At 34.1% G+C, this 23713-nt stretch overlaps 1 protein-coding gene across 1 annotated transcript; it reads left to right on the top strand.

Annotated features, from left to right (window-relative positions):
* The first annotated feature begins 3763 nt into the window (after positions 1–3763).
* LOC140444514 (hapless 2) lies at positions 3764–23101 on the top strand. Its single transcript, XM_072536272.1, is given in 7 exon segments — positions 3764–4331; positions 13565–13732; positions 21360–21585; positions 21831–21881; positions 21883–22579; positions 22581–22863; positions 22866–23101. Coding segments are annotated over 7 exon segments (2076 nt in total). The 5' UTR covers positions 3764–3874; the 3' UTR covers positions 23060–23101.
* Positions 23102–23713: the final 612 nt, after the last annotated feature.

Genomic DNA, 23713 nt, shown 5'->3' with positions numbered 1-23713 from the left:
ATGCAAAAACAAGAAAGCCAAAGAATGCAGTCAGCTGAAATAAAATTTTTAAGGGAAACTAAAGGATGTACAGAGAGACCAAATCAGAAATAAAGATCTAAGGGCCGAATTAAATATATTCTCGATGAATAACAGAATACAACAAAACACGTTAAAATGGACTACCGAAGAAGCCACCAGCTTAATGAGCCATCTTTTAAAAATATTTATTTAAATTTTAGACTCAAGGACGTACCACCAAAAAATAGAAGCACAACTTAGTGACACACAGTAATAATCTTGTAACCAAAGAAGCAGTATTTAATATTTAGGTTATGGTACAGAGATGCAGAGATGTGGGCCATCCAGTTTATATGTTTTTATTGACTTTGAGAAGGTGTTTGATCGAGTAAAATGTACTGAAATAATAGCTGTTCTTTAGCAGGAAGGTATTGATGATAAAGACCTACGTCTCATTAAAAATGCAAACGTCAGGATTGGCTAGGATAATTCTAAAGAACTTCAATTACGAAGAGGAGTAAGACAGGGCTGTAGTTTGTTCCCACTAATTTTTAACATCTATTCGGAATATGTTTTTAATAAAGCATTGGAAAGTGTTCAATAAGGTATCAAAATTAATCGCGTCAATATTGGTAATTTGAGATACGCGGAAGACACGGTGTTAATTGCAAATAGTTACGAAGAACTTTAACATTTAATTAAAATAATTGCCACAACTGACACAAGAACTACAACAAATGTTATGAATATGGACCGAAGCTAAACACCACGTTTAGAGGAAGTGTTCACTTGGTAAAGAGAAGGTCAGAGCTAGATTTTTTAAGATGAGGAAAATCTTATGTGGAAATAATATTACTTTGAGACTGAAAATTAGATTAGTAAGATATTATGTGTTATCCATCTGAGAATTCTACGAAAAAGTTGAGTAGATAGAGTTCGTAGCAAGGTTGTTTTGCAGCGGATGGGAAGATTTACGGAAGTGGTCAGAACAATTAGAAATCGCAAACTGGAATATTTTGGTCACAATAGGCGCCATTCCGAGATATATATAAATATACTTTATTTAATAATACAAGGCAAGATAGACGGAACAAGAGGCCCAGTTCAAAGAAGAACGTCATGTCTTAGAAACCTAAGGGAATGATATAACAGATCCTCTGCATCCCTTTTCGAAGTGGCCCTCGACAAAATTAGGATAGCTAATTTAATAGCCAACGTACGATAATTATGCATGTGATAGGAAGAAAAATAAGAAGATATTGAAAGAATTAATGAAGATAGATTGCTAAGAAGACGCAGGACAGCCTCGATAAAGATGGCAAGATTGAGGACAGAATAGGCTTGAAGCCCAATCTCTGAATTGACAAAGAAGAAGATGTAAAATGTATAAATAAAATAATATAGAATATGTACATTTTTCTTAATAAAATTTTAATGAAAACACAATGTTGTTAGATAATTTGTGTGCTTTATATGGAAATCAATATATATATATATATATATATATATATATATATATATATATATATATATATATATATATATATATATATATATATATATATATATATATGTATATATATATATATATGTATATATATATATATAACAGCCCTACAGGCCTTGTGGGCCCCTGGCTTCTAAAAACTTGGTTATTTCCCTCAATTTTGTTCGGTCCCTTGCTTTCTCTCTCAAATTTCTCACGCCTATTTCTGACAAGTCTTGCTTTACTGCTTCCAACCACTTCTTCTTTGGACGTCCTCTTCTTTTTTTCCCATTTCTCCCTCCTTCAGTATTGTTTTAACATTTTGATTCTTTGGCATTCGTATAATGTGACCAAGCCATCTAGCTCTTTGGGCTCGTATTTTTGTAATAAATGCTGGTATTCCATACATCCTCACTATTTCTTTATTCGTTCGTCTTCTCCAAATATGCTCTACCGTCTTAATTCCTCAGAAGATTTTTCTGAGCACCTTTCTTTCCCAGATCTCTACTTTGTTTTCTTCCTCCTAGTTCATAATCCACGTTTCACTGGCATACATCACTGTGTGTCTGATTACTGTCTCGTAGACTCAGTTTAGCTGTTCTTGGCACATTTTTTGCTTTTAGTAATGTATTTAGTGACCCTATCGCTCTGCTTCCGTTCATTAGTCTTTTGTCTATCTCTTTTGCTTCTTTTTCCGTGATCGTTAAGGTTACTCCTAAGTATTCAAATTCTGACACTTTTTCAAAACTCTAAACAGTCTCTGCTCCTTTCATTTTGATATATTTGTTATTATTTGTTATGTCTCCTCTCATTTCCATATATTGCGTTTTCGTTTGGTTTATAATTAAACCGGATCTTTTCGCTTCTTCTTCAAATTTCTGGAAAACTTTTTCTACGCGTTTTTTGGATTTCGCTAGTATCACCACATCATCCGCATACGCTATGCACTGTTCCCTGTTATTGAAAATAGTCGTGTTTGTGCTTATATTTGATCTTCTTACGATTATGTTCTAATAATAGGTTAAACAAATTAGTTGATAGCGGATCCCCTTGTTTTAAACCTCTATTCACTGTGAACTGTCTTGAAAAGCTTCCTTTCATTGTTACTCTATTCATAGTGTTCCTAAGCGTCATTCTCACTAACCTTATAAGCTTTTCTGGTATTTCTAATGTTCTCATGGCCTCATATCATCGTTTGATTTAGGGAGTCATATGCTTGTTTAAATCGATAAATAGCATATGTAATTCTAAGTTTTGTTGGTAGCTATTATTTTGTATTAATTTTAACACGAATAATAATACGAAGAGTGGGCAAAGAAAGAGAGGTGATGTATACCATTAAAAGGAGAAAGTTGGAATATCTCGGACATATAATGAGAAACAGCACTAAATACAGATTACTGAAGGTAATCCTACAGGGTAAAGTATTCGGAAAGCGAGGAATTGGGAGAAGGAGAATATCATGGTTGAAGAACCTGAGGAAATGGTTCTATTTAAAGCATTTAAAGCAACAACGAATTTATTTAAAGCATCAGTCAATAAAATAATTATAGCCAGAATGATTGCCAATATTCGGAACGAATAGGCACTGAAAGAAGAAGAAGAATTTTAACACACTTATTTGATCAGTAGTTGTTCTTTCTGACCTAAAACTTCCCTGGTATTCTCCAATCACTTTGTTATAAAGTATTATATTTTATTAATCTTTTCCTAATAATTTTTGCAAGTATTTTATAGACTACTTCTAATAGTGCTATACCTCTATAGTTTTCGCACTAGATTTTGTCTCCTTTTTTATAGATAGGACATATAAGAGCACTATTCCATTGTTTCGGCATTTCTTTCTTTTGTAAAATTATTAGTGTCAAGTAAAATGAAAACCTGAGGGAATGATTTACCAGATCTTCTGCATCCCTTTTCCAAGTGGCCGTCGACAAAATTAGTATAGCTAATTTGATAGCCAGAGGACGATAATTATGCGGGTAATAGGAATATGTAATAGGAAGAAGAATAAGAAGATATTGAAATAATGAACGAAGATAAATTGGTAAGAAGACGTAGAATAGCTTCGATAAACATGGCAAGATTGAGGACAGAACATGCTTGAAAAACAATCTCTGAATTGACGAAGAAGATGATGTAAAATATATAAAATTTTAATGAAAACACAATATTGTTAGATAATTTGTATGCTTTATATGGAAATCAATCAATAGAAATTAAATATTTTTTTGTTGTTTTTGACTTAATTAAAAAACTGACATATTTATAGTAAAAGAAGAATTGACGTTTTTAAACGTTTGTGTATAACCATTTGTAAAAAAACTGGATTATTTTCACAATAAATTTATCTTTATATTATTGTGTCCAGTTTTTTTACTAGTATACATGCAAGAAGAACAACCAACACTTACAGAAGAAGAAAAATATCTAATAAAATGTTGTTATAATAATCTGGAATGTTGTAAGCGAGAACCAACAAATTTTGAAGTAAGAACTCTACTTCTAAAGTGCCAGAAACAAGAAACGGATTTTAAGAATAGGGAGGATTTCGTAACTGTAAAAACAACTGGATTCAGAGAAGAACCAACAAAAGAACTAACTGAATGTAATAAGAAATTAAAACTTACCATAAGAATTAAAAATATCGGTCTCACTAATTGCAAGAATCAATACCTTATTATCGACCACGCTTTTGATCCTATTACTGGAATTAAGCAAAAACTTTTCAATGTATATGTATTGCAAATTAAGCAACAGCCAGTTTTGGAGATTTATGGACTATGTTACGAAGCTATGGTTAATGCACAAGCCAAAGAAGTTGTTTTTAATAAAAATACTCCAGGTAACAGTTTTAGTTCAAATGTTTCTCAATTTCTCCTTTCAGAATGTTTCTAAAAAGTTTTAATTTTTCCTTATGATTTTCTGTCCTTATGACAGAAAGATAATTAGTAATCGGATGTGTAACTTTCAATAAAAAATTGTTTACAAATATTTAATGTTAAGGTTTATGTTTACAGATAATTAAAGTATTGAGGTATTATTAATTTGTTTGTACCTTAAAATTGGCTCTATTCATAAGCAGCAGTTTTTCTTATATTTTAGACATTATTGAGAGCAAGCTGATTTGTATGTAGGACTATATTTCCTCCGGGGTTGGGGTTTTTGGGAGTATCTGGACTATTTTCCAAACTAGGGGGAAATATACAGTTATTAATACGACATTATACAGACGTATCAGATAAAGTAGGTATTTTCTTGGCAATTGCTCCAGACTTCTTACGGTAATTAGGTCATATCCACTAAAAACGAACTTCTTTAAACTAGTTTTGATGATATTATTAACTTCGTTTAATGTAACTGGATTTTAGAAGAGTTTAAAGTTGGTAGGGAGTCTTTAGGTAAAGTTGGATTTCGTTATCTACGTTAAGATGTTCATCTACAGGAAATAGTTGGGAAACCATTTTAAGACGTTTAGCAAAAGTTTTTGTCAATAACCGTTTCTGTAGTATTCATGTTATTTCTTATAGATTCGTTGGTCTTCCTTTTTAGTCTTGATATTCTAGCACTTCTTCCCAAATAATCCATTTCAACTGCCAACAATCTTCTCTTCAGGTCTGCAATAATTGTCCATACTTCAGAGTCAGAACAAAGAACTGATTCAATCATAGTTTGCCCCATTCTTTTTTTGTTTCTTTTGGAAATGTTGCGATCTCTCCATAAGGAGTTCAGATATCCTACAATTTTACGTAGCTAATTGATTGTGTGTTTAATTTCGGTTTCTCCCAAGCTGTTCTTATCAATGAGTGCACTTAAATATTTAAATTTTTCCACTTGTTTGATTTCCACGCCCTCGTCTATCTACTGAACTATTTTTATAGATCTAATTTATTAACTTTATTTATTATAACATGTTCTAATACTTAATTTATTATAGTCTTTATTTAATTTATATATAATCTTACACTTAATTTATTTTACACTATTTACACTATTCTAATTTATATAATTTATTTCCGCGTTACTTCTTTACTTTCTTTACGTTACTAATTTATTCTAATTCAAACTCGACTCGATACAATTATTCTTTTCAGACTAACCGTTTACAAGCAAAATTCCTATATACATAGTTATTAACCGTTGTTCTGGATTTCCCTGGAATTCGGGTGACCCCTTGCTAAACGTTCTCGAATGACATCGAAATCAGACATGTTTTTATCGGAAGGGACTCGTGGATATTTAACTACTAAAAATTACTTGTTAGAAAAATATGTTTACAGCTTAAATATAAGTCATATTTATCGTAACATTGCCCCCCTCTTAAAAGATGGTTAGTCCCGGAACCTTGTTGGGACTGGAACTGGAACAGTATGCTGGTATCAGCAACTGGACCCTCTTTTACAACTTCCTGTTGTATAAAAATTACAAGGGATGGTTTTCTCTCTGCACCAGTAACTATGCGGATTACAAACAGATTAACACCTGGTCTTCGGTGTCGTTAAACATCTCCTCCACCATACTTCGGATAACCCTCCAATCTAATTGGCGGCACTCTAGCTTTGGCATGGCTAACTTTTGCACGTCGGACTCTAGTAAGTGCTCTTTAAATTGAAGTAAGGCTTCCCATACATCTCGGTAGGTAGGTTGGTCACGGGCAGTGTCTTTTATTACCACGTAGAAAATGTAACGTGATGCATCTTGCAGTTTCAAGGCTTTCCTGGGAGCTGGCATTTGGCATTGAAGTTCTGCAACTCGATCGAACTTCCTTCGAAAGACAGAAGCCAACCCTGGTGCGTCTTTGATACTGGCCGGGATGGTGAGGGCCAGTGAGTAGTCATCGGGAAGCGCGAGTAGATCTTGATTTTCTTCAGTAGTAACACCATGTCTTGCTTTACGGGTACCTCCATAGGTCCCCATGAATTCCTCAAACGTGATGTCAGCCACATCTTGGACTTGGTTTATTTCCACTTATTCATCTACGTCGTGGTCACTTTTGAAAGACGCCAGCCGGTTATGGTGTACTATCATTGACTTTACCCTCGGAATCTTGCTTATTCGGTAGATTACATCGTTGATCTTCTCCATAATGAAGGAACTGCTGCAACTTGAGAGAACAACCTTTTCGCTTCTTGCGGACCAGCGGAAACGGACCAACCCGTATACATCGTCCATTCTTCTTCGTAATTTGATCACATAATCCAGGTCGACACCCAATCTCTAGATCACAAGGTAGTCGTATCTCGCGTCCGAATAGGATTCTGGCTGGTGTCTGACCTGTTGATTCGTTAACAGCAGCTCTCTAGGCCATTGTGAAGAACGAAAGATATTGGTTCCAGTCTCGCTGATGAGCGGACACCATCTTTGTCAAATACTTGCCAACTGTCCTATTCATCCGTTCTACCATACCATCCGATTGCGAATGATATGCTGTAGTTCTTGTTTTCTTCATGCCTAGTCTATCAAATATTCCTTGAAATAGATCGCTTTCGAAGTTTCTTCCTTGGTCACTATGGATCTCCAAAAACACTCCAAATCGGCTGATATATTCTTGGATCAAATTATCTGCAATGGTGGCGGCTTTCTGGTCTGGAAGTGCGTAGATCTCGACCCACTTAGTGAAGTAATCCATTACTATCAACATGTACTTGCCTCCATTTTCACTTTCTGGCAATGGCCCAGCGATGTTCAAAGCTATTCTTTCAAACGGGCTTCCAACATTATATTGTTTCATAGGAGCTCTCCTTTTTCGGTAAGGCCCGTTACTCGTAGCACAAATAGTACATTTCTTACACGAGTCCTTTACGTCGTCGGAACTGTTCATCCAATAAAACCGTTCCCGAATTCGCTGAAGGGTTTTCTTTACACCGAAATGTCCTCCTGATGGACTGTTGTGTAACTGACGAAGTACTTTGGCTATTCTGCTCTTTGGGTCCACCAAATCTGTCTTCTCTTTTCTGAACCGTCATCATTTTCCAGTACTCGTTTGAGCAAGCTATCTTCCATGATAAATGAGTCGCACTGGGCCCAATACATCTTAACTACTGAGCATAGGTTTGATATTTCTTGCCAAGGTGGTCAACGGTTTTCCTCTTTCCATTTTCGAATTTTCTGTATAACTGGATCTCTCTCTTGTTCTTCCCTTATCTTAGTAGGAGTCCAGTTGTCATTGACCATCGTTGTTCTTAGCACTTCTGCTTCCTTGGATTTCGTTTTGTTGTAGTGGGAAAACTCTGCTGGGCATGGCATTCTGGAAAGAGAATCAGCGTTTCTGTGGCTAACTCCGGCCGGTGCTCAATCTTGAAATCGTATTCTTGGCGTCGTTCGATCCATCTGGCTATCTGACCCTCTGGATTCATAAACTGCATTAACCACTTAAGGGCGGCATGGTCGGTTCGGATTAAAAATTTCCTTCCATAGAGGTATTGATAGAAGTGCTGTACTGATTTCACTACTGCTAGAAGTTCTCTTCTCGTGACGCAATAATTCGGCTCAGATTTTAACAGAACTTTACTAAAATATCCGAGGACTCGTTCCTGTTCTCCTTGAATCTAAGATAGCACTTCTCCAATTCCCACATTACTTGCATCTGTATCTAAGATAAACTCTTCTTCTGGCAGTGGGTACCGTAAAATTGGTGGTGTGATTAAATGCCTTTTCAAGGTCTCAAAGGCATTTTGGCAGTCTATATCCCAGCGGTAATCTCTTGCTTCCTCTGTAAGTCGCGTTATGGCTTAGTGATATCTGTAAACTTTTTAATAAACCTTCAGTAAGTGCATAATCCAAGAAAACTTCTCACTTGATGTTTGTCAGATGGTTCTGGCCATTCCTTAATGGAATTGATTTTTCCCTTATCAACGGCCACTCCTTTTTTACTGACTACATGACCCAGATAATTGACTTTACCTTGAAATAGTTGGGCACTTCTTGGGGTTTAACATCAATTGGGCAGCTTTAAGTTGATTAAAAACGTTTTCTAAATTCTTCAGATGATCTTTAAATGTCTCTCTCAAGACGATTATGTCATCTAGATAAACCAGGCATGTTTTCCAAGATAACCCTCTCAACACATTTTCCGTAAGCCTCTCAAATGTCACAGGAGCATAACGTTGAATTGATCGTAACACTACACTGTAAACTTTAAAGCTGAATTCAAAACTAAATATTCTGTTTTCTTCATGCTGACTTGTAACCCCCATTTTACATATTCTCTGTATAGACGCTTTATCATAAATTCTAGATCATACTACTACTACTACTTGTTGGTTTATAATGTTCTCCGCCGTTTTCCGACTTCCAATCGCCACTTAGACCGGTTGTTCCATAGATCTTCTTCTATGGCCCTCTCTCTCAGTTCTTTATTTATTCCTTCGCTCCAACTTTTTCTCGGTCTACCTCGTTTTCTCTTTCCTTCTGGTTGCCACTTTAGTATTTCTTCTGGCATTCGTTGTTCGTCCATTCTTTGAATGTGCAAATTCTAGATCATAAGAATCTTAAACTAGGACGACTTGGTTATCCGCAAAGTTCAGAGAGAACAGTACGTCATTTCCTATGGGGATTTCCATTCCCTGGCAGTGGTTTTTCCATTTTTCAAGGGGTGCCTCAATATATAAATTAAACAGTAAAGGTGACATACTGCATCCTTGTCATAGTCCTTTAGTTACTTTTATTGGCTTTGATAGTTTATTTCCGATTTTTAGGTAAGTAGTGTTATCCCTGTATACTTCTGTGATTATTCCTAAAAGGCATGGACTAATGCCGAGTTGTTGTAAAGCTTGCCACAATTTAAGTCTTGAAACTGTATCATACACCTTTTCTAGGTCGATGATGGCTAGATGTACTTCGGTACCAACCGCTATTCTTTTTTCTATTAATTGTTGTATATTTTGCTCAATAATAATTATTTCTAATAATTGTTATTGAGTATAAACAAGTTATCAGTGCAAGATCTACCCAGCATAATTCCACTTTGGTCTTCGCTAATTAGATGTCCTACATCATCTTGTATTTTTCCATTTATTATATCTTTCCAAACAATCTCTCGAAAGTAGGTAGAACACTTAATCCTCTGTAGCAGTTAGGATCTTTTCGATTGCCCTTTTTAAAGATGGACACTTGGTGAGCGGTTTTCCATTCAGATGGTACTTTAATTTGTTGGCAGCATTGATTCATTAGAAATGTTATTCGTTCTATTAGGAGTGTACCTAAAATGCATTGTTATAATATCAAATTTACCAAGATGTAAATTGGAGCTGAAAGGTCAGATAATAGAAAAAGTGATGGAGTTTAAATTTCTAGGCATCACATTATCTAGCTACGAAAAGCTCGAAATAAAAGTGAAAGATTAAATAAATAGAGCAAACAGAGCCGCAGGTTACCTGAATAAACAATATGGAGAAATAAAAATATAGGAAAAAAATTGAAGGTAGAATATAGAAATGGATCATCAGACCAATAGTGACATAAGCAGCAGAAACACGACCTGACACAGAGGACAAAAAGGATGATAGAAACAGCACAGACAAAAACACTTAGAAAAATTTATAGTAAAATACTATGGGACAGAGCTAGAAGTACAGATATACGACGTACATGCAAGGTGAAAAACATCAAGAACTGGGTAAGAAACAGAAGTGTAGAATGGAACTATCATATAAGCCGAATGACATCAAATAGAATAGTAAAGACAGCAAGAGATGGTTCCCCAGACTCTGGCTGCCTTAGACAGAGAGTAACCGGTAGCGCACTTTATTTGGTCTGACCATCGAAGTAGCGATCTTCCTCGAGTTCATTTACCATCTACCTTACCTTCAACCACCAACCTCTCCACGCCTTCCATTCGTCTGGTAATGTGTCCAAAGTACCTCAATATATTTTGGTTGATCATTGTGGTAAGACTAGTATTTATGTCGAGTTCTGTCAATATTAAGACATTTGTGCGATGTGCTGTCCAGGGTATGCGCATTATTCTACGATATACCCACATTTCAAAGGACATTATACGTCGTAAATTGGACTTTTTAATGGTCCAAGTTTCTGACGCATAGGTAGCGATAGGAAAGATAAGCGTCCATACTAGGCGCAATTTCGTGTTCCTGGTTATGTCCGTATCTTTCCAGATTTGAGTAAGTTTGACCGTTGCTGATCTGGCCATTGTAAGGCGTCGACGTATCTCTTCTTCGCATCCACCGTTGTTTGTGATAACAGTACCTAAGTAATATTCTTTTATAGTGTCCGTTATATTGTTTACGTTGACCGAGTAGTGCATGTTTTTCGGTGCTACACAGAAACTGTGTTCTTATTTTAGCTTATATGTATGGAATTGTGTGTCTTTGTCTTTTAATAGTTATTATTCTATATTTTTCTATACTTTGATTATTTTCAGGATATCTTGTTGTTTATATGTGATATGTTTTTGTTTATTTTTTAATTTATAAATATTCCTCGTTCCTGTCTTCAACTTTCATTTTAGAAGTTTTAGGCTTTTGTTTTGTTCTATGATATTAGTTGTTTCGTCTTAAACAGTGTCGTTTCTATTAGTAAGTATACAGTCAATTTCGTTCTTGTTTAAACCATTTGGTAATTGCTAAGTCCACATCCTTTAAGGGCTTTTTTTAAAGAAATGTTTACTACACACAGCTTATGTTGTTGTAATTCTACAAGAGTTTGACCCTTTGCATTTCTATAGCCATATTCATGAGGTCAACTACCAACTCCGAATCATCCTGCTTGTGGCTTATTTTGGCGTTTAGATCTTTAGTTTTAGATATAATTGGTAGTTACCTCTTGTATCCGACTGTGAACGTCATCGTAAAACCATTCAACTTCTTCATCTGTATGGCCACTGATAGGTGCATGTACCTGGGTAAACTTTAGTTGAATTTGTTGGTTTACTTTATATATACGATATATAATTCTATCACTAATGCTATTATTTGTAAGTAGATTCATTGTGTGTTTTTTAACTTAACATATATCTGACGTCTCTATTAGAAGTCCCTCCTCTATTAGGCAAGGTTTCTTGACGAAAGTACCATTTATTCTTTACCTTTTTGCCGTACTTCGGATAACCCAGTATATCCTTTGCCTTTGTCGTTTGCAAGGGTTGTCTTGGATAAGATAGCTTGGTTTTAAGTTACTGTCGCTGACTGAATGAACAGCTTAAACAAAAGCGTATAAAAATTTATACGATATATTTGATACCAAGGAGGGTGAAAGGAAGATATAAAATATAACCAAACATGGAACGAAGAAAGTAGAATATTTTAATCCGATGTATCCAAGACGAGAATATTAAAATACTAGTGCACGAACAGGATGTTCGTGCACAGTATTTTCGTTCATGTAAGCGACGAATTTGACAGAAAAGCTGTTAAACTAACAAAAACAGTTAAAGTAACAGCAATAGTAACAAAAACAACAAACGAAGAAGTTTGCTCACTGCAAAAAAATAAAGATAAAGTATTTGGGTCAAATGATATCCCTAAAAAAGCGAATTATGAACGTTCTTGGGAAAAACACTTTTTTAAAAACTGAACTCACAATTAAAACTTTTATTTTCGATTTACAAAGATTTTAGTAGCAACAACAATAAATTAAATCAGACTGAAAATATTGATTTTAACATGGTGTTTTTATAATTTATTAATTGCTGATCTTGCTGTTCGATACGTCGCAATCTGGTCCAGAGTGATCAAGCGGTAGCCCCGTATTGAAATCCACGTGGTAGAATTCACTGGATGGTAGTGGTCATTGTACTGTAACTAGCGTGAAGCGTTAGGAGAGACAGGAAAAAGGTAGCTAACATGTATTTTAACATATGAAATCATAGAAGTAGGACAAATGATAGATGACTGGAGAAGAAGTATCTTAATGCTCATATGGTATTCATTGACTTTAAGAAAGCATATGACAGGGTCCCTCGAGAAGTTCCGTTGTGGGACCTAAATATAAGAAAGTCCGCGGTGAGAATGTGAAGATTGTGAGAGATATGTATGGTCAAGTAACAAATAGTTTTATCTCATCATACTTTAGTGTTAGACAGGTGGGGGAGCGACTAATATTATTTACGTAAAAGTAGGATTGCATTACCGATTAGTAGTAGTACTTACTCTTTACTACTATCAGTAAGATGCTTTATTTGAATCTTGAAATTATGGTAAAAGTAATAGTTTTACGTAGTTAGGAACGGTATTACATAATACTAATATATTACTAATATATACGTAATGTAGATGATACCAAAGTATCTCCCAAAAAAATTTCACCTTCCTTAGATCTCGCACAAAGCTACACTTTATGCAAGGTCTTATAGAGATGTTTTATGTCCTCTAGAAGGTTCTTCGAAATAACACCAGTATTAGAGAAAATAATCGGTATCGTCTGCATACTTTCAATTCTCCATTGTTCTCGTTGTATTTAATGGGCAGATTATTGTATCGCTATACCAATTAGTGTGCTTTGTCGTATTAGCTTATTAACTAATATGAGATCCGGACTATTATGTGTGACTGATGTCACCTTGAGCACAGTACGGTGCCAGTATACATAACATTATTTTGTGTCAGTTTTGCAACTTTTTTTAACTTTGTCTATATGTTTGGAGTTAGTATGTTTCGAGCTCAAAGAGAAATTTGTACATACATAAATTCGACAGAATATATTGTTCATAGGTTTTACTGACTGCTGTTATTGTTGTTCCCGTAGTTTTCTTTTTTTTTCAATAGGTTCCCGTAGATTTTTGTGAATTTGATTTTAGGGTTTCAGAAGGATCTTTTTATTGTAGTATTTAAAAAAAATCGTCAAAGATTGGATCAGCAATAGTAGAGTTAGTTGGTATGGCAATAAATTATTGATTACTCATTTTCTACAGTTGATCATTTCTTATTCTTGTGGAAAGTTGATATGTTGGTAGCCTTTATGATTTTTATAGCTCTGTGTAAGTCTGTTGCAGAAGTATGGCTGCACTGGTTATGTGGTTTAATTTCTAGGAAGTCACATTTTATTTCTGGTTAGCATTATAAGTAATATTGAAGGCGTTAACTTTATTTATATTAATATATTATATCTACAAAAATTCAGGTTATACTGGCTGTAAGGAGGGAACTTCAAGTCCTTGTGGAGTGATGCAGTATGAAGACAGAGTTGTACCATACAGCGATGGATTCTGTTGCAATTGCGATTCAGAGAAGAAAAGTGACTTTTATAAAAGATTTTCTAAGGCTGATCGGCAAAAAACTATGGCTAATGGTAAATATGACAATCACATGGTTGGGTAGTAGATAATGTTAAATTTATATATATATATATATATATATATATATATATATATATATATATATATATATATATATATATATTCTTTTTCTCTTATCTATAGGATCTATATTTTACATTTAGAGTACCTTGAAATGAGTTATACAAACAGGAGTGTATATTTTAATTATATCGTCCTTAAACAGGACAATATAATTAAAATTATTTAAAAAAAGGATTTTCTTTTGTCGATATTAATGAAGAATTATTCCCACCTACAATGTGTAATGTTTTCCTTTTAAGGTCTTATCAAATCATTAAATGAAGATGTCTGTGCTGTAGCGCCATTTTAATTTAAAACACAAGAACCTATCAGGAAAATCACTAGATTTTTTTTAAAGAAAAAAAGGTAAACTTAAATGTGAATAGAAGAAAATAGCAGCATTTTATTCGAGAAACGAAACTGCTGTTAAAGCTTCTTTTTTGACCAGTTTAAGAATAGCCAAGTGTGGAAAACCCCTTACAATTGGGGAAAGACTTATTTTACTAGCTGCCAAAGACATCATAAATTGTGTTTTGGGGAAAAGGCAGCCAAACAATTGAATTCTGTATAATTTACAAAACGCGCTTTAAAATACTTGTTACCGCTTTCGACAACTACCTGCGCGAGAATGGATTTTTAGCTGTGCTAAATATTACGAAATTTACAGAAACAAACTTAATGAAGAACCTATGATCTTCGACTATATCTGAGTAACACCGAACCAGGTATTAATAAGTTATGTGAAAATACTCAAGCACAACCTTCTCACTAATTAGTTTGTTATTCTAACTACATATAAAATCTAAAAATATAACCTAAATAAAATTTTATTCTTGTTGAATTTTATTTTACCCATTCTTAAAATACTAGCATATAAATTCTAGTTTATTAGTTTACCTACCCAGGAGGTACCAAAAATAATAAAAATAATTTTGTGGTATATGACTCAAAAAGGTTGAGAACCACTATTCTAGAAAACTGTGCTAGGTCGTGTATACACTTTTGAATTTCCTGTCATCACTGGTTGTTCAATATGGCTGGCCATGTGATAATTGCAGATTTCACATTTAAGCTTTACATGAAACATTAATTAATAGAAAAAAAGATGGAAGAGGATACATTGATGAAAATGTGAAATTTTTGCAGATAAATATCGTTTTTGCTGCGGTTTGTTTTCAACACTGACATAAAAAAGCGTGGTGTTAAAAAAGTTTAAACATGATAGTTCAGAGCATACATATGCCAGAAAATCGACAATTTAATTGACAATAAGGGATTAAGAAATGTTTTTGGTTGTAGTTATTTCTTTAATTTATGTTTCAGATTGAAACATTACCTTTATTTCTTTTTTCTAACGATAGGGAAGAGAGAGTTTTCAAGAATTTCGAGAAATACAAAATATCTTTTACTGATGTAACGGTTAGTTTAGTTTGATCTTTAGACGGATCTTAAAGTTTTTTGGCAGACATAAATAATACATCGCCAGTCCATCAATTTTTTCCATCACAGTGTACAATGTAAACCATCTGTCATTTATTGGAAAATACAGCATTTAAACATTATTTAATATTATTTGCTAAGCTTTTCTTCACGTTGCACGTTGTTATGACTATCATATTAGGTCTCTTATAAATATACAATGTTAAGTTTTATTTTTAGATCTTCTTCTTTGTCTGTCTTTGGTCTTTCTCAGCAAGTAGTTTAAGCCCAATCTTGTATGTTCTTAAGCCAGGAGCTATGTCCTGTTCCGCGTCTACCTTCAATATTACTCTCTATTATAAGTTGAATGAAGTGGCATCTATTGTATCTTATTACATGACGAAGATATGCAGTTTACCGCTTTTATTGTTTTCGATCAGCTGACGTTCATTGCCCATTTGACGTAAAACTTTCAAATTGGGGTTACGGGAAGTCCAAAGTATTCGCAATATTCATCGATATATCCATATTCTAAATACCTCAAGTCTATTCAGGATGCTAAATTTTAGCTGTCACGTTTCAATCTTAGTGAGCTTTCTTACGCTCTTACGCTCTTGCTTAGAAAAAGTTTGTGATTTATAATTAGGAATTAAGATTCTCATCGATCCAGCTGCCCAGGTACTTTCACTTAAAAGGTCACTTTTAAAAGGTCTGATAGCTTGGAAACTGAACCGTCCATGTAGCTCTTTGTCGGTGGCTTTTCTTAGCCTAATGGAAAGAACTGCACATTTTCCAGGCTGTCGCACTGACACAACGTGTGCTATGCCGTTTCTGTATCTACATGACAGACTCTGCACAGGTCATCATCTGCCAATTCCATAAGTTGCAACGGCCCATTCAGCTTACAGAGACCTTTTAGAAGACCTACTATGACTTTAACTGTCTTTAAAGTTTAGGTGTTTTGTAAGTTTTGGCGAATACTCTATCCTGAACTGTTTTGTCTGTCTTGGTCTTGGTGAATTTCTCCACCATTTCACCATGTTTTTGTTATAATATGATTTTTGCAACGCCGCAGAAGGGTTCCGATCCAATGAATGGCGTTAATGAGCCTGGTTTGGCCATTTTATCAGATTTTTCATCAAATTTATGACAAGGTTGGCGTAACCTTGCTAAGGTCTTCTTGTTTATTTAGGGCACCTACAGATACCCATACTAGCCTAAAATTGACCTTCACAGAATTAAATGCAATAAGTGCTGCCTGGCTATCTGTGAAGATGTCAATTGAACGGTGCGTTCTTTTTTGCTTTACTATTTCTACTATAACTTGAAAACTGTTCCGTGCACATATCCGTATACTAATTGATTGGGATTTTGATTTATCACAAATATTTTTGATTTTTCAGCGTTAATTTTTAAACATAGATAAACTTCTTTTCATTGGTCTTTGCACTTCTGTAATAAAACTGATAACAATAACAAAGCCCCTATAGTTCCCAATCCTTCTTGAAAACTCATCTGTAATTTACTCATATCTTGCTTGAATTTTTAAAAACAATTTTAATATCTGACTTATCAAACTGATCAATCAAAACTCATCACACCTTCTTGTACTTGGTTTCTTAGGAATAAGAATAAATGATGGTATAAATATGATGATAAAGGATGGTGTTACGTAGTCTGGTTAGGATAAGTTTTATTTATTTATATTTTAGGAAATCTCGACAATTATTGTTATTTGGTCCAGCTAATTTTTGTTTTTTTATCCCTTCAGAGCCTTTTTTGTGTTTTTGAACTCATTGTACTTGCTGCCATGTCTGTCTTATTGCGATTGAGAAATATTGCGCTAACCTGACCAATCAGCGACTCTCTATTATGGTCTAAGAAATTCCAATTCCCATTCTTAAAATACTAGCATATAAATTCTAGTTTATTAGTTTACCTACCCAGGAGGTACCAAAAATAATAAAAATAATTTTGTGGTATATGACTCAAAAAGGTTGAGAACCACTATTCTAGAAAACTGTGCTAGGTCGTGTATACACTTTTGAATTTCCTGTCATCACTGGTTGTTCAATATGGCTGGCCATGTGATAATTGCAGATTTCACATTTAAGCTTTACATGAAACATTAATTAATAGAAAAAAAGATGGAAGAGGATACATTGATGAAAATGTGAAATTTTTGCAGATAAATATCGTTTTTGCTGCGGTTTGTTTTCAACACTGACATAAGAAAGCGTGGTGTTAAAAAAGTTTAAACATGATAGTTCAGAGCATACATATGCCAGAAAATCGACAATTTAATTGACAATAAGGGATTAAGAAATGTTTTTGGTTGTAGTTATTTCTTTAATTTATGTTTCAGATTGAAACATTACCTTTATTTCTTTTTTCTAACGATAGGGAAGAGAGAGTTTTCAAGAATTTCGAGAAATACAAAATATCTTTTACTGATGTAACGGTTAGTTTAGTTTGATCTTTAGACGGATCTTAAAGTTTTTTGGCAGACATAAATAATACATCGCCAGTCCATCAATTTTTTCCATCACAGTGTACAATGTAAACCATCTGTCATTTATTGGAAAATACAGCATTTAAACATTATTTAATATTATTTGCTAAGCTTTTCTTCACGTTGCACGTTGTTATGACTATCATATTAGGTCTCTTATAAATATACAATGTTAAGTTTTATTTTTAGATCTTCTTCTTTGTCTGTCTTTGGTCTTTCTCAGCAAGTAGTTTAAGCCCAATCTTGTATGTTCTTAAGCCAGGAGCTATGTCCTGTTCCGCGTCTACCTTCAATATTACTCTCTATTATAAGTTGAATGAAGTGGCATCTATTGTATCTTATTACATGACGAAGATATGCAGTTTACCGCTTTTATTGTTTTCGATCAGCTGACGTTCATTGCCCATTTGACGTAAAACTTTCAAATTGGGGTTACGGGAAGTCCAAAGTATTCGCAATATTCATCGATATATCCATATTCTAAATACCTCAAGTCTATTCAGGATGCTAAATTTTAGCTGTCACGTTTCAATCTTAGTGAGCTTTCTTACGCTCTTACGCTCTTGCTTAGAAAAAGTTTGTGATTTATAATTAGGAATTAAGATTCTCATCGATCCAGCTGCCCAGGTACTTTCACTTAAAAGGTCACTTTTAAAAGGTCTGATAGCTTGGAAACTGAACCGTCCATGTAGCTCTTTGTCGGTGGCTTTTCTTAGCCTAATGGAAAGAACTGCACATTTTCCAGGCTGTCGCACTGACACAACGTGTGCTATGCCGTTTCTGTATCTACATGACAGACTCTGCACAGGTCATCATCTGCCAATTCCATAAGTTGCAACGGCCCATTCAGCTTACAGAGACCTTTTAGAAGACCTACTATGACTTTAACTGTCTTTAAAGTTTAGGTGTTTTGTAAGTTTTGGCGAATACTCTATCCTGAACTGTTTTGTCTGTCTTGGTCTTGGTGAATTTCTCCACCATTTCACCATGTTTTTGTTATAATATGATTTTTGCAACGCCGCAGAAGGGTTCCGATCCAATGAATGGCGTTAATGAGCCTGGTTTGGCCATTTTATCAGATTTTTTCATCAAATTTATGACAAGGTTGGCGTAACCTTGCTAAGGTCTTCTTGTTTATTTAGGGCACCTACAGATACCCATTACTAGCCTAAAATTGACCTTCACAGAATTAAATGCAATAAGTGCTGCCTGGCTATCTGTGAAGATGTCAATTGAACGGTGCGTTCTTTTTTGCTTTACTATTTCTACTATAACTTGAAAACTGTTCCGTGCACATATCCGTATACTAATTGATTGGGATTTTGATTTATCACAAATATTTTTGATTTTTCAGCGTTAATTTTAAACATAGATAAACTTCTTTTCATTGGTCTTTGCACTTCTGTAATAAAACTGATAACAATAACAAAGCCCCTATAGTTCCCAATCCTTCTTGAAAACTCATCTGTAATTTACTCATATCTTGCTTGAATTTTTAAAAACAATTTTAATATCTGACTTATCAAACTGATCAATCAAAACTCATCACACCTTCTTGTACTTGGTTTCTTAGGAATAAGAATAAATGATGGTATAAATATGATGATAAAGGATGGTGTTACGTAGTCTGGTTAGGATAAGTTTTATTTATTTATATTTTAGGAAATCTCGACAATTATTGTTATTTGGTCCAGCTAATTTTTGTTTTTTTATCCCTTCAGAGCCTTTTTTGTGTTTTTGAACTCATTGTACTTGCTGCCATGTCTGTCTTATTGCGATTGAGAAATATTGCGCTAACCTGACCAATCAGCGACTCTCTATTATGGTCTAAGAAATTCCAATTCGGATAGGGTCAGCAGCATATATAAAATCAAATAGCAATCCCATCTCTAGCGTATATTTATTATAAACCTCTAAAACTAATTATTTGGTTATTTTTTAGCCTTAATAGCAATACAAATAAATAAGTAAGTAAATAAGTAATATGCTTTATTGTCACTGAAAATTGTACAAATTTTATGGCAAAGCTTATAACAATAAGACCAAGAAAGAAGAAAGAAATCAGAATACGAATCGTTTGTACTTTTAAATAAAAAAAAACTTAAAGAACCTACAAACTTCATAAAATGTACCTAACAAAAAATAAAAATTAGGAAAGCAGATTAATGAATTATGGCTCAAATATTCCACCTCCTTGTGCGAAACAGTAACCAAATCTGTCATACAGATTTCTCCTCATATTTTGGAGTAGGGCTGGTGTAATGCTTGCAGAGAAATGAAGTATTTTTGCCCTTAATTCGACGAGGTTTGTGGCCCTTTCAAACTGATGCTTATGTTTTCTTTAAGAAAACCCCAAATAAGAAATCTTTAGGTGCTAAGTCACAGGATCTAGCGGGCCATTTAATTGTACCACGTGTACTTACTAGTCGATCAGAAACGTTTGATTGAGGAAGTCAATAGTTGCTCTAGAGTTGTGAGCCGAACACCATCCTGTTGGAAATAAACCTCCTGAAAATTAACGGCAAGGCGTCGAACTGCCGGAATGATCTCATTCTGTACAAGTTGTAAATATTGGGCCCGTTTAGATTTCCATAGATAAAAAATGGACCGACAATATGGTCGGCTAACATCCCAGTTCAAACTTTTGCGGATGCTGCGTTCGCACTGCAACACTGAGGTGTTAATTTTTCCGAGAATAATACCTTGCAACGAATGGATTGTGTTTTTTTATGTAATAAAAATAAAAATTCGTCAGAAAATAAAATATTTTTTAAAAAGTGTACATTTTCATTCTGTTTATCTAACATAATTTCACAAAAGTCTATCCGCCTAAAGTTATCTTCCGGAAACAGTTCTTGTGTTGGTTGTATCTTAAAACAGTGATACCCATTCCTTTTGAGAACTCGCTGGACAGTTCGAGCATTCACGTTAACTTCCCTAGCAATTTGTACACTATTGCAGTGTTCACTAGCTTCCACAAAAGCACAAATATCAATATCCCTGTTTTGACGCTCCTCATGGACAGGTCTAACACGTGGTTTTATTATCTTCATAGCACTTTTTACAACTGTTTACACATCCCGAAGTTTGAAACTGTTTAATGGTATTTTTAACTGTTGTAACACTTGGTGGGGGTCCTATTTTCGAAGGCAACAATAAATAAATCAATTACTTCGCGTATCGAATAACCCTGAAAGTACTATTTTACAAGTTCTACTTTTTCTTGGACGGTATACAACGTAATAGGCATTTTAATAATTATTTGTTTATTCTTTCAGAACTTCGTTTGAAATTTTTAATGTCAATGTGACAATTACGATATTTAGTACCTACTGTTAAATGAATATAGAGGTGGAAACATGTAACATGTCACAGCGATTGCCATTGTGTTGTATGATCAGTAAAACAATTTCGTGATCTCTCTCTCTCTCTCTCTCTCTCTCTATATATATATATATATATATATATATATATATATATATATATATATAATATATGGTTATGATTCTCGATTTATAAATTTATTAAATTTAGTTATCATTTATGCAATAGTAAATAATGTATTTATAAAGCTTTTCCCTGTTTAATATTTCTTCAAATGGATACTTATAAGATATTGTATAAACCAATGTTAAAATTTATTGTAGGTGGAGAAAAACTATACACACAACCACGTGGAGGCCAAGATTGTAACGACCAACAAACACCTGCGGATATGGATCCCCAAGCGTACCATGCAAGTAGCCATTGTCTTAAATTTTCCGATCTATGGTACTATGTGTACCGTGTTCGTAAACCTGTAATAAAACATTTAGTATCCGTACAAATATTTCAAAGTTTAATACATTGGAATCGGGATGTAAGTGGAAAGACTTGACAAAGAAAAACTTACTAACGGTTGAACTTCTACACGATATTATAATAGCGATGATAATTCAATAATTATTCGATATATAGCCCCAGAAATAAACGAAGCAGACTTTGGCTTAAATTACAATTTCCACAGAATTCTTATTCCTGACATATCTAATTAGAAGATATCGAAAACCACCCAGAAGTTCATGGAGGCGCAGACGAATACTTGGTTGTTCGATCAAATAAAGTGCAGCAAAATGAAGAATTTGTAATGTAGCTGGAGTTGGATATGAAGCATTTGCTAAACAACAAAAGCTTGTCAATTACCAAAAGTTCTTGTCTTAAAAATCAGCCACTACAAATGTGGGCTGAAGATAATTTTAAACAATCTAAAGGAAAAAAGGGAAATTATTTTTTACAAAATTATGGAGTATTGCTTGAAAACACTTTGACTCCTAATAAGGAAGAAAACAAAACTCTGACATTCTTTTTTACAAAAAATTACTTAAGTACCTTAGAAATGCAAATAAAAGATGATGACAATACTATTTTAAGATCTAGCAGTTTAGCAGCACTAACAGAAATATATGTTGACGGCACAGATTCACAAAAAACTTCGATAGTCGCCAAGGTATTTAACTCTGGATTAGAATCGAGTATATTTTACATAGTTTTAACTGAGTGCCCTTTAAGTTTACCGGCTAGTTTTAGCCATATACAATCTATGCCGGCCTTAATAGCTCCTCAACATCAACATATCTTTAAGTTGGATATTCACTGTCCATTAACAAGCAGTACTTTTATTTGCAGCTTGCAAGTGTTGAACTTAAAGAAAGAATTGATTGCGGTTAGGAAAGTTAAATTAAGACATCAAGATCGATGTTTTTGCATTTGGTATTGTTCGTGTACTTGTTATACTGCCGATTATGGTCTCAAGTGTAAAGTTTTGTCTTTGTTGGCTTATCACGCAGCCGGCTTACAAGGTGGTATGCCGGTCCCTCTTCAGTTAATGGGCATATTCGTTTTCCGACTATCTAGTATTTTTGATGATGTACGTAATAATAACCCTATGTTTAACACTATTAGTAATGGGTACAATTAAAGCCTTACTAGGTCTATGTTTTATACCCATTGGAATCTGGGGCTTAGATATAATTTTGGATTTGCCAAGAAAAATTAACAAATACTATGAAAATGACATAAGCCACATGCGAGTAATTTATGATGAATTTGATTGGCCAATCCATCCTGTTACTGGAGTAAGAGTAAGGAATATACCTATTCAAGCAGAATTTTGTATAATATAATGTTTTTTATTGTGTACCCATTCTGTGTGTTTTGCATTATTGCCAAAAATAATTTCTCAAACAAAAGTACAGAGACGATAAAAATTGATAGTTGTTATTGTCAGCATGGTGTAGCTGTTGTAAGGAAAAATAGTAGTTTACAAATTTCGAACAAAAAACCATTAAATACAGAAAAATCTGACTGAGTCCTATGTTACATGCAATTGTTTAATGTAATATAATCTTGAAAAATATTGTTCTTGTTTTTATGTTTAGCTTTGAGTTTTTTTCATGCAAAAATTCCATGGAAATTATACTAAGCCTTACTTACTTAATTACTCTGTAGCTCTACAGATCAATCGTGAGTATTGGCTGACTATACTATATGCCTCTATTACTTCTGGTCATCATAAAGTCTTCGTCCGTCTCTCAGCCCATGGTATTAAGATCTTTAGCGATGTCGTCTCTCCATCTGTCCATCTCTTCATCAAATTACCCATTAAAATGTCTATAGTACAATTAATTTAGTATTAAGTAATTTGGTTTTAAGTATAAATAATACAGTCACAAAAACAGATTTAAACAGATTAGTTTTGGAGTCCGATGAGGATAGGTGTTAAATGACCAAGTCGTCTTTTAAGTGTAGTATAGTGTTAATAATTCGTATTAGCGAATTCTACCGTGGGGGCTCATCTAGTGGTTGCACGTACTGCCATTTTCATATCGTTATTACCTTCCCTGTTTCTTTGTTTCTTTGGTTTGAAACGTTGACCAGACAAAATTATTTTTTTACTTCCTTTTAAAAGGGTTGTGTATGCCTTTCTTGAAGCACGCTTCACTAAACGAGACCCAAAAAGTTT

The sequence above is a fragment of the Diabrotica undecimpunctata genome, chromosome 6, assembly GCF_040954645.1.
Source record: "Diabrotica undecimpunctata isolate CICGRU chromosome 6, icDiaUnde3, whole genome shotgun sequence".
Classification (NCBI taxonomy): domain Eukaryota; kingdom Metazoa; phylum Arthropoda; class Insecta; order Coleoptera; family Chrysomelidae; genus Diabrotica; species Diabrotica undecimpunctata.
The sequence above is the reverse complement of the archived record's forward strand: the minus strand, read 5'-3'. Positions and strand labels throughout refer to the sequence as shown.